The 12,476-nt window shown below is 46.6% G+C and overlaps 1 protein-coding gene across 7 annotated transcripts in view; it reads right to left on the bottom strand.

The window, feature by feature from the left end:
* Window positions 1-12,476, bottom strand: part of LOC111867470 (cGMP-dependent protein kinase, isozyme 2 forms cD4/T1/T3A/T3B) — an 89,396-nt gene that overhangs the window by 42,764 nt on the left and 34,156 nt on the right. The window contains exon 1 of one of the 7 annotated variants that reach the window (XM_023857372.2): window positions 6,111-6,715. The exons of 2 other annotated variants lie outside the window; for them this stretch is intronic. Coding sequence is in view for 1 of the 5 variants with exons in the window: in XM_033752697.1 (XP_033608588.1) it covers window positions 1,795-1,840 (46 nt within the window). In the remaining 4 variants the exon portion in view is untranslated. Of the gene's footprint in view, window positions 1-1,794; window positions 1,856-5,783; window positions 5,959-6,110; window positions 6,716-12,476 lie in introns of those variants that run through there. 4 more of the 7 variants (XM_033752698.1, XM_023857370.2, XM_023857371.2 and 1 more) reach the window with 4 other exon arrangements.

The following is a 12,476-nucleotide window of genomic DNA, read 5'->3' as shown; positions in this document are numbered from 1 at the left end:
AAATTCGGGCATTTGCCTCGAGTACGACAGGACGATACAATCAGCGGTCGCACACATTCAGATAGTGGTCCTCGATAAGGGCAGCAGGTTCCTGCGAGCCGTTCCAAACCACACGGCGTCATGACCCACAAAACCGCAATAAGCGACACAAGTCACGTAGACTCTGTACAGTAGCTACCACCGTGCCGGTTTCCTCCACAATTACACTTTTTGTGGCTCTCCAATTACTGTGCGCGCCACACAGACCGTCAGCTGGGCACACGAGGACCAAGCCGACCTGCCACAGGTTCCAGGCCTCGCGTCGTTCTGAACCAGCAGCGGGTGCAAACAGTGGTACTGTGAACGTGGAACCTGTACGTCCCTGCGAAACCTTGCACCCATCTACCAGACAACACGGTATCACAACCCGTGCTTAATGGGAAGTTCATTTGGAGTCTGACTCCCCCTCCCCCAAGTATATACCTTGGATTATACAAAATTTGGTTTATCATAAAACCCGGTACTGAATCCATTCAATTTCGGCCGAAGAGAGATGAAGTGACAGGAGGTTGGAGAAAACTGCACAATGAGGACCTTTATAACTTATACTCTTCTCCAAGTATAATTAGAATGATCAGGTCAAGGAGGATGAGATGGGCAGAGCATGTAGCACGAATGGGGGGAGACGAGGAATGCGTATACGATATGGGTGGGAAAGTCAGAACGAAATAGGCCACTGGGAAGACCAAGGCGTAGGTGGGTCGACAATATTAAAATGGATCTTAGAAAGATAGGATGGGATGGTATGGAGTGGATTGATCTGGCTCAGGATAGGGACCAGTGGAGGGCTCTTGTGAACACGGTAATGAACCTTTGGGTTCCATAAAATGCTGAGAAATTCTTAAGTAGCTGCAGAATTGGCGGCTCCTCCAGAAGGGCTCAGCTCCATGAGTAAGCAAGCAAGTACTGAATCCATTCAGCTAGTAGCATCCCGCACTCTGTCAGAACTATCATCGCAGCTACACACAAACCCATAGACTATGAGCTAACAGTCACTCAGCTAATAGACTATGAGCTAACAGTCACTCAGCTAATCAAAAATTCCCACCGCTTCGAGGAATGCGATGGTTGATTACCGTGTTCACAATGGCTCACCGCTGGCCCCTATCCTGAGCCAGATGAATTCAGTCCATACCTTCACATTCCATTTCTGTGAAATACAGATTAATATTATCCTCCCATCCACGTGTAGGTCTAAGTAGGGAGTTAACAGCAAATTTCTCCCCCTCACCCTATTTCCGTCCCCCCCCCCTCTTTTTTTTGCATTTGGTATTGGCTGATGAAGAGTGCAAACCGGGGAACTGCTCGATATGCCACCTCCCGTCACGTCCCCCGTCTCAGGTACAAATATGCACCGTGTTCTTCCCTTAATGTGACAGATAAATTTCAGCAATGCTAAAAATACGCTGAAATTTTACCTAAATATTAAAGCGAAACATTTGTAAAATTTCACGTTCCCGGTTCGAATCTCGGCCAGGGCACTGATTATCATAATTGAGGAATTTCGTGTTTCCGCCGGTCCCCCCTGGCACAGTACCGGAATAGTATTTTATAACCGACCACGGCCACTTCACTCCATATGCTTCCGTATTCACTCATCCACTGCACTACCGACAGAGCTGTTGAACCACAGGGTGGAGCGGAGGAAACGCATGTTTTTCACATGAGGATAACTTTGTTGGTTTTCAAGATAGAACCTTTATAATTACACAAAAAAGAAGGTATTTTAATGCATTTTTAATTTACATTACGTACGGAAAATAATGTCAGTCACATGACGTCCTTCTTGCTGGACACACATTTGGAGCCTCTCCTCAAAATTCTACATCGCATTCACCAACATGTCTTCCGGCACAGCTGCGATTTCTTGACGAATGGAAAGTTTCAGCTCCTGGATCGTTCGTGTTCTGTTCGTGTACACTCTTGCCCTGAGGTATCCCCACACAAGAAACATCACCGAAACGGGAGATCACGTGTTGGGGGAACATGCGTAGAGCAATTTCCATCGATGCTCTCGCCGTGTGAGCTGTGGCACCATCCTGTTGGAACCACATTTGTCTCAGGTTTACCCGACATCTTCTTTTTATTGCTAGTGGGGTGGGACTATGTCCCTTGTACTGCAGCCACTTCTGGCCTATTGTACCAGCCCCAGATGATAGGTGAGGGTGATTGTGGAGCAATTGGTGGAATGAAGATTGGCAGGGGAAACCGAAGTACTCGGAGAAAACCTGCCCCAGCGCCACTTTGTCCACCACAAATCCCACTTGACCAGACCCGGGGTCAAACCCGGGCCGCCGCGGTGGGAAGCCAGCGACTGACCGCTTGAACTATGGCGCGGCCCTACCCGACACCTTAGAAGTTCTGGATGCAGGAAACTGTTCGACGCATGTTCCCACAACACGCGATCTCCCGTTTCGGTGATGTTTCTTGGCCCCCGCGCTCCCCTGATCTGTTTGTGGGATACCTCAGGGCAAGAGTGTACACGAACAGAACACGAACGATCCAGGAGCTGAAACTTTCCATTCGTCAAGAAATCGCAGCTGTGCCGGAAGACATGTTGGTGAATGCGATGCAGAATTTTGAGGAGAGGCCCCAAATGTGTGTCCAGCAAGAAGGGCGTCATGTGACTGACATTATTTTCCGTACATAATGTAAATTAAAACTGCACTGAAATGCCTTCTATTTTGTGTAATTAAAATGGTTTTATCTTGAAAATCAACAAAGTTATTCTTATGTGAAAAACATGCGTTTCCTCTGCTCCATCCTGTACAAACGAACCGACAAACAATTGTACAACCAGGACTTAATTCAAGTACGCATTAATTTTAGTGCTAAGATTTTAATTAGCTATTTCTACAACAACAGAACCCAGAATCTATATTCCTAAGACCTACTTTTAAATTATTTCCAACATATGTCTAGGCCTTTAAAGTGAATTCTTAGTACAGTTTCCACGCCAAAAATCCTGACCTCATTAGTCTCCCTCGACCCAGCTACGGGTCCTGCAGCTGTAGCTGACTACCCCAACGGCACTCTCGAGCTCAGACCCACCCCGTCAGTATTGGGACTACAACCTGTAATATGGATACAAAACTAGGCTTGCATCCTGCACCTCGCGACATTCTTGGGCGATGTTTTTTGACTGGAGCATATGCATTTCCGGTCGATAAACTAAAATAACGCCACTTTCCTGTTTTCGTTAATTGATATTTTTGAAGCGTGTGATAAGGGAGCGCAAGGACACACTTGCTTTACTGCGGATTGGCAACTAACAGGTTCACAATTAATAACCAAACCAAAGCTATAGTATCAGATGATAGGTGAGGGTGATTATGGAGCATTGATGGAATGATGATTGGCAGGAGAAACCGAAGTACTCGGAGAAAACCTGCCCCATCGCCACTTTGTCCACCACAAATCTCACTTGACCAGACCCGGGATCTAACCCGGGCCGCCGAGGTGGGAAGCCAGCGACTAACCGCTTGAGCTATGGTGCGGCCTTAATTGCATCTTACTAATTAACTAACTCTCTGGCGGCAGAACCCGAAGGTTCAACACCGCTAATACCAAAGCCCGCCATTGGACACGAGCCTGAGCCAGTTCCATCCACCTCCCATCCTCACAACCTGTTTCCCTGTGATCCATCTTACTAATTAACTAACTCTCTGGCGGCAGAACCCGAAGGTTCAACACCGCTAATACCAAAGTCCGCCATTGGACGCGATCCTGAACCAGTTCCATCTACCTCCCATCCTCACAACCTGTTTCCCTATGATCCAGGTAAAGCTATCCCTGTAACAGACCATGGAGGCCCATAGGGTTGTAAGACGCTGAGGGTCCCACATTATCAAGACAACCGGCTCACAGATGGCAGTAGGGTTGTCAGCCTTACGCGCCGGCCGCCCTTTACCCCCCCAGGAAGATTCCTGGTACTCATTTCTGTTAGAGGTTGAGTCGACCCCAGGGCCATATGACGGCTGAAAGTATTAGGTCAATTTAAAAAATCCACCTCATTGGGACTCGAACCCGCGACATTGCGGCTTGTAGCATAGTGCCTCAACCAACTACGCTACCGCGTGTCCCCTCCCTATGATCCGTCTTACTACTTAACTACCTCTCGTAGCAGAACCCAAAGGTTCCGTACTTCTGGTACCAAAACCTGCCACTAGAATTCTCTTTAATTACAAAATTTTATAAAATTATTAAAAAATCTAACAGGCCAAACTAAGTATGGACTTTTCGTCTTTTAGCCTGATGATGGAAACAGACCCACTTACCGAAACGTTGGGTATAAAACCACTCAAGACGACTGACAATCCCGAAATAAGAGCCAAGGTTAGTTACATGCGGAAACTGTACCTATTTGGAAATGCTGCGTTTAAGAAACAATTTGGATCTGGCAATGCTGAGCTGTCACACACTGCGACAGAATAGACACGTCGAGGTTCCAAAATCCTGCCCAAGATACTGATTGACTCAGCTGAAAGAACAGACCACGGGTCTCCCATCAGTAACAAAGATTTATTTTAGCTGGAGTACGGAAAAGTGGCTTAAGAAGGAACACTTCCGCACGGAATTACATACCGACAGTGACACGATGTACATCTGTCATGGCGTCCCAAACACGTGCACCCCCTCCAACTGCGGCAGACAACTTGTCGGGAAAGGTCTCCAGGGATGACAGCCCTTTATGAGAAGCCAATATTCGCACTCAGCTGGCCAAGAAATTCCCTGCCTATCGCGGTACACGATCTTCCACAAAAGCTCAACACTTCGCCCCTTAATGAGCCAGAGGAACTGTGTCCACAACCCCCGTGTTGTCTTTGCATTACGTCTTCCGGTCAGAATGCTAGATGCTTACAGCGCAGCCCAACCTCCCCGGCCTGCTCAGCTATTGGTTACAGTATTTTCTTATTTGAGCGGCCACCCGATAGCATAGTTGCTTGAGGCACTACGCTACATGCCGGAAGGTCGCGGGATCAAATTACTATGAGGTGGATTTTTTTTTTAATTTATCTAATCCTTCCAGCCGCACTATGGCCATGGGGTAGACTCAGCCTCTAACATTATCTCACAACCCTATGGGCCTCCACAGCCTGTTACAGGGATAATTTTACTTTTTATCTTTTTTAGTTTAAGCAGTACGGAAAAACCACACGAACTGAGAAAAAGTCCTAAGTATAGAACATAATCATCTGTACACACTGCCCAAGCGTACTTATTTTCAGAAGCGAGAAATTATGGCGCTTTCTATACAAATCACATGCCCTCCATGTGCTCGCACTTCGATACGCGTTTGAGCAGGCAGGATGTGGGAAACTGTATCACACAACTCCCATTTGCCTTTGTTCTGGGTAAACAAAACAGACGTAACAGTACGTAGGCATGCAGTCCGATATATCAAGGTTTTGCTTCATGTAACAATCATTCCTACCTCCCAGAAATTATATCGCACCATCCGTTACCGAGATCTCGCGGCTGTTTCAGGAAGCAACCGTTTTATTCTGAGAACCAAATCGAACTACAGAATCAATCACGTTAACGGTGGTATACATGGTTACCACTCTTACTAGTTAAACATTAACAATTTAACAGATACCGTTTGTCAAAAAAATGTTTTAATAAACCGTAAGGCTTGAGGTAGCCGCAAGGTTCCGTACAGATCGGCTGCTACCTGCCCCATGCCCACTCCTCCGCTCAGCAACATCCGAAATTCAAAAGTTGCGTTTTGTATGTCTTCCTACCAGACTTACTGACATGAACTGGACAGGCCTACCCAGAACTAGCAAAGCTGCAAGACAATACGATACCACCAACTCTACTTAGAGCACCACACACGTGTCACTGCACTGCCACACGCACAGAGAACCGGGTTCGTACACCACACCACCACTCGAGCCGGCCGCCAGTACTCTACTCCACAGCAACACAAGGCAGCTCAGTGTCACAGTCCCCCCCACCCCAACACAGCACCCATCGCAGCGCACTGCCTTGCCGACCCGGGGTGGCCGCGATAATAAGCATCAACTTCGCTGTACTTCGCCTCAGGTCGATCGCGTTTTAGCACTAACCTGCGGTCTCTCCCGGTCGGTTAGGATGAAACTTACATTCTGCGTCGTATCCTTTCGGTTAAAGAAACACGAACTTTCGGAAGCTTGTTGTGCTTCCGTCATCACATTATCTGTTTTCTCCATTCCTCAGCTGAGTCGCTGATCGGAGAAGGTGGACAATTCGCTGCACCGTCGCTAACTCTGCTGCCCAATCACAGCGTTACCCCCTGCACTCACTACTGGCTAGAACACTGTCAGCGTCCCCTTCGGGCGTCGGAACCGTCTAAAGCCTTGCAAAGATTCTAGAGCACTGCATTACCGACCCAAGAATAGTTCCAAATTTTTAATTGCGTTGTTATAACCCTACGAATGCAACACTTCAGGATTTAGACCCTAAGTCACAGAAAACACATCTGGATCACAAATACAAAACCCCTGCTGGCTAAGCTCAAGAAGTGCACACTAAGTCCTCATGCCGCGACAGGATCGTGATCCAGCAGAAGGCAGTGTGTTCCTCCGAAACGTCGATGACCAGCCACCATACTACACGGTGTTAACCCAGATGACATGTTTGCGCCCTGCAGCAGACACTGCGCAGACCGGAACCGTCGCGTTGCGTCTCACTTCGGCAGAGCGCAGGGAGGTCAGCCTCAACAATCAGTCGCGAAATCTTCCCGGGGCTTATCTCGTGCAGTGGCTGTCCTTGTCAGTGAGGCAGACGGCGGTGAGCGACTGCGTCTCAGTGAGAATTCTTGCAGGTCGTGCCACTAATTCCTATTGTCTGGGGTGCCACGTTGTCCATATCCCCCACTGAGGCGGGATATGGGCTCAGGAAAGCCAGACTGGTCGTCTAACCTCTCCCACGCTACGAGCGGCAGTACTCGTGAACGATCTCTTCTACTCTGGGCACATGTTACAGCTGATGCAGTGAAATTATACATCTCATCTTGTGTTTACGGAATTCAAGACACGTATCCGTGGACATGTAAACAAGGCTGTACTGGCCAGGCTTGTCCCTCGGTTTCTCTCTCCTTTCGCAGTTTACTGGCGCACTCTTCCGGGCGTCACTTCACGGCGGCGTCCCAAGCTCAGACTCTGGCGTCGAGTAGGTAGAATGAGAGATGAATTGGAATGGATTTTGAAGGAATCAACCATGGTCTAGTAGAGGTACTACTGCGAAATCTGCATAGAGGGACTGAGGAAAACTACAAGAAACATCAGTCAAGACCGCCGGCTTCCCGGTCGACATTCAAAAGGATCACCTCATGTATACAAGTCTACATCTTTACCGCGACATAACCCGCTCGGTGTTGATCCGCTTATCTGTCAGAGCAAGAGAAACGCACGTGTGTGTGTGTGTGTGTATATATATATATATATATATATATAGAGAGAGAGAGAGAGAGAGAGAGAGAGATGATAACTCTGGCGTATATTTAGATGAACTCCCGCCCTGTGTGACCTGATATCTTAGCGACTTCCACAAGGCAAAACCTTGACCCGGTTCTGCTGTTATCAACATCTTCCGCATGCAGTGGCGTCACATTGCGGCAAGAGCGCAAACTACAGGTACTCCACGATCAATGAGCAGGGCCTGACGGAGTGCTAAGAGAAAATTACAATGCGAGAACTTTATGTGAATTATTTGAGGCGGTGACTTCGGCGACGCGACGCCGTGTTTCGAATGCGTCCATCTTCAAGGCAGATGAGTAAGACGTGTGTAGAAAGAGGCGGTACGTTCCACCCTTCACTTACTCTTCTGGGAAAAGGAAACAGGTGCCTCCGAAACGTTGGTGTGCGTGAGATCCCAGAAAACAATCTTCATGAGCTATGTGATTTATAGAGATCACTTAGTGATCAATACCTCCATTCAGGGAGAATCTAGAACCCGTTTGGAACTTCGGCTCCATCTCTGCCTTGCTCCTCCAAATTCTCTCTTTCCTTTGTCGATATATCAAATTTGTTTCGGAAGACGGCCTGAATAGTTCAGTCACATTAGTGTTACAATACAGAGAACACTGAGAGGAGAATGGGAGATACAAGGAACAGATTTGACGTTCTCACAGGAATGACCATGAAGAAGACAGCCTTCTGGGTTGCAACGCCATATACTTCGGTGAAATACCGACGTTTCGGAGGAACAAATGGCCTCCATTTTCTCGGTTAAAGGGTAAACCAATCAACCAGCAAGAAGAAAAAAACTGGATGGTCTTCCTAACTTACTCCTTAACCCCGATGATAGAAACAATACGTTCCATCGAAACGTCGATGAACATGCGGATTACAGGTCGCCACTCCCAATATATATTTTTCCTATAACGTGTACAAGCTAGTGTTCATCACTTCACAACACGCTGCACGCGTCTTGGCCGACATCCCATGGTCACCGCGGTGAGCGGGCACCAGTTTCGGATATAACATACTCTCGGTAGGGCCCGGGAAGAACTGCGAAGTCATAAGGACGAAGCACGCAAGAGCAATGTGAACACATTCGCCATCTATCGAGAGTCACGGAACACTATGGTTCTAGTACAGTTTTTCGTCGCAAGCGGCATCAGTGCCGCATTGACTAAGCCATTGCTATGTATACTATAGACATCTGGCGGATGCGCGAGCATCAAGTGTCACGAACTATGGGAACTATTACCCAACTCAAATACATTAACTGAGACAAACCGTCTGCTGTTACAGAATCGGACGCGCACCACTGTATAGACATCTCTCAACAATTCCCTTGTAATAATGTCGCATTTATGCTTTGGGCTCCCCGGTGTTTCTTATTTGGAAGATTTCTGATCAAAATGCTGTACGTTCTTATTGCCTGCAAATGCGCAATACATGTGTGACGTAATGTTCCATGTGACTGTCAGATTTTCACTGAGAATGACGACTAAAATGTACGACGAAGCGCTACAACGGCTTCAACATACGGTTTGGCATTCATCCTGAAAATGGCGACTGATAAGCATGTCGAAACGCTGCAACAGCTTCAACATACGACTCGGCACATCTGCCTTCAGTTGACGGTTGGAATGTACGACAAAACAATGCAGAGTTTCGTCATAAAACAGAGCTAAAACAGAAACGCGTGAATAACAACGGGTGAAGTGTAAAAGTAATGAAGCTTCTCATTATCGGTGATCAGCTCCACGCTCCGGCGAAGAAGGAACGGAACAAACGCTGCTTGGAGAACTGGAGCTCATGGACGGCGGTGATCTGAGGAATAAAATCACAGGGACAGAAGACAACTGCGAATCATCGCTCGTCGACAGACTGAAACGACAACCCGACGCTAGGTCCGTTGGTTCATTTAACGAGTCTGTCAGCGGCTTGGCGATAATGTCCAATGATAGTACGATGAATTAGAAAGGATCTGGAAGACTTTATCGGGGTACTATCTTGGTGTTTGCCTGGTGGGACTGAGAAAACGACGAAAAATCTTAGTTAGGGTCGCCAATATTTCGAACCGAGCACCTTGTGAATACGAGTCTAGAGGTTTACCGCCATGGCCACTTGATCGAGGCAGGAGCGCCGCTCAACACGGACAGGCATCACTGGACCAAGGCACGGTCATGTTTACTGCAACCCACAGCCGCCGGACTGCGTCTCCTGCTTAATGCTGCCCCGCAGTCTGCCGATACCAACATGAACAGGGGTGGGATCTCCCTGATGCGCCTCGAGAAGGCAGAACTCAGGTCACCAGGCTCAGTTCAGAGCCTTCAACTTATTTTAGAATTATTCAGCAAATGTCACTGGTTCACCGTCTTACGTGCAACGCGTCCTTCTAAAACTTATTTAAAAGTTTCTTACTTACACACAACGCGTCTTTCAAGCCTTATTTAAATGCATTTGTACATTGCACTACATGTTTCACCGACGCTGGTCATCCTCAGGTGTTTAAACATTGTTAGTGGAAGCTGCTGTGCTTCCGTTTTGTCATTATAATATTCGGTATGTAGTCCCATTTACACGCTCGTGTATTTTGTGGTGCTGGGTGTCTCTTCCTGTTGAGTGTCGAAACATGTAGTGCAATGTACAGGAGCTTTTAAATAAGGTTTAGAAGGACGTGCTGCATGTAAGACGGTGAACCAGTGACACTTGTTGAATAATAACAAGCGATGTGCAACAGGATACTACAATATTATTTCAGAACGAACAGCAAAACCGTTCCGTTACAAATTCATCATAATTCTTTATGGACAAGGTGTTTCTGTTTCTGAACACTGTGCAGTCAGTAACTGCACACTCAAATGTTTTTCTCCAAAATTAGGAACTTCATTTTTTTGAATGAAGAAACGAGAGGGTTAGTGCAGCGGTAACGCGGTTCTCGGTACGAATTTCGGTCGGGGCAACTGCTATTCTGACTGAGGAAAATACCGGGACACTATCCCGATTAGGATATACCCGATTCCTTTCAAATCCTTTCCAATTCATTATTCAACAATCACTTTACCATTCGAGAGTATATAACCAAGACACTGACGGCTTCGTATAGTAACACAAACTGGAAAGGAAGGATCTTGAGGAAAACATTACAAGTTTTCTCCGCAGCGAAAACTGAGCGCTGCACACTGTTGCACATAACTTACATATGGAGGGGGGCCTCCATAAACTAGAGATTTAAACTGATTATTTCACTCCCTTGCAGTAAAAATGAATTCTTGTGAAACATGGCATTTTGTGTTAATGGACGGTGAGACATGTAACCCGGGGTTACAGTTTGCCCCGATCCGGGCTTGTCGTTGAATGTTCCAGGATTCCAGTCGTTGTCTATATATACGACGCACAGTCAGTAAATAGGTCACAAAATATATAAAAAGTAAAACATGTGATATTCGAACTTGGAAGAAACATTTATTTGTCGACATATCCTCCACCAAACTGATACGCTTGACCCATCGCTTTACTAGCGTGTCGAAATCCTCAGCATAGAAACCTTTTGACTGCAGTCTCAGCCACTTCCGCACCACCGTTTTAACCTCAACGTCATCAATGAGACGTTTGCCACCAGCTGTGAACCGCTGTACGCGCCAAACGCTTCCCACCGTAAACGGGAAACACTGCTCTACGAAAATCCTTTGCATTGAGTTCTTTTGCTCACAAAAGGCGCATAACAGAACGCTGCTCTTCGGTAATATACACCTCAAGCCCGGTCGTCATTTTGACTACTGAAACGGGCCACTGAACATGCGCATGACCGTCTACTACCTAGATTGTCTTGAAGGTGGACTGTGCTGCTACCTAGTGTTACACACAGAAAACCTATTACGTTCATCACAGCTACACTACGTTCAAGGAATGCCGCTGACCGCACCCAAAATTCCTCACAGATTGCTGCTGTAACTCCCGATAGCAGGATGAGTCATTGGCGCTGATAAACACGCATCGCCGGGTGGCGTAATCTTGTCACTGCAGTTAAGTAGAAGTAATAGTCAGTCTGTGTTAGAGGTTTCGATAGGCGGTCGACAATTATACGGAAATGAAGTTCACTACTGAATAGAGCGGGTTAATTGTCAAAAATTTTCCAAGGAAAAAACCTACAGAAAATGTATCCGTAAGTTTCGTCGTAAATATCCTGATTCGCCAGTTCCCGCAAAGTCGTGTGTATCCAAGCTTGTGAAAAAGTGGCGGGCCACAGGTTCAGTATATGACATAAAGAAGCAATCGAAGAGGATTGTGCTAACTGAAGAAAAAGTTCGGGATACTGAGGCACGACTACAGATGAGTCCTCGAAAATCGTTAAAACGCTTAGCACAGAAAACCGGTGTTTCGCTAGGATCTGCTTTCACAGCCACAAAATTAATCAAATTTCGCCCGTATAAAATAACAGAATGCAATAACGGGCGTCATTAGTTCAATTACCGTGGACCAACTTCAGAAAGTGTCGCATAATTTATTTATGCGATGCAAGGCATGTTTGCAGGCAGAAGGGGTCACTTTCAGCACCTGTTATAAAGCAAGGTAAGTTTGTGTTATCTTTTTACGGAATTCTTATAAATGTATGCATGTACGGAAACTGATGTGAGGGAATAGTCGCGGAGAAACGATCCATCCGCTCTACGCTAGCGAGAGTGCGCGTTTATCAGCGCTGATGACTCATTCCGCTATTGGCAGTTTCAGCAGAAATCTGTGAGACATACCGTATCCGACTCACGCAACTTCCCCGGTTTCCTCGATGATTGAACACCCTGTATTTTACTTCCATTTGTGCCCCATTTACTGACAATTTATAAATTGTACGTATAAAACTTTCGAATAAATAATTTTACTAATAAAAGAAAACTTTTCATTCGAAATTCGGTAATCCGAGCGAATTCGACAGTTCGAAGACACCAGTGCTTCAAATAGATGGCATTATTGAGGCTGCATCGTCCCAAAAAATCAGTT

This window comes from Cryptotermes secundus, unplaced genomic scaffold (genome assembly GCF_002891405.2).
Source record: "Cryptotermes secundus unplaced genomic scaffold, Csec_1.0 scaffold843, whole genome shotgun sequence".
NCBI classification, from domain to species: Eukaryota; Metazoa; Arthropoda; class Insecta; order Blattodea; family Kalotermitidae; genus Cryptotermes; species Cryptotermes secundus.
The sequence above is the reverse complement of the archived record's forward strand: the minus strand, read 5'-3'. Positions and strand labels throughout refer to the sequence as shown.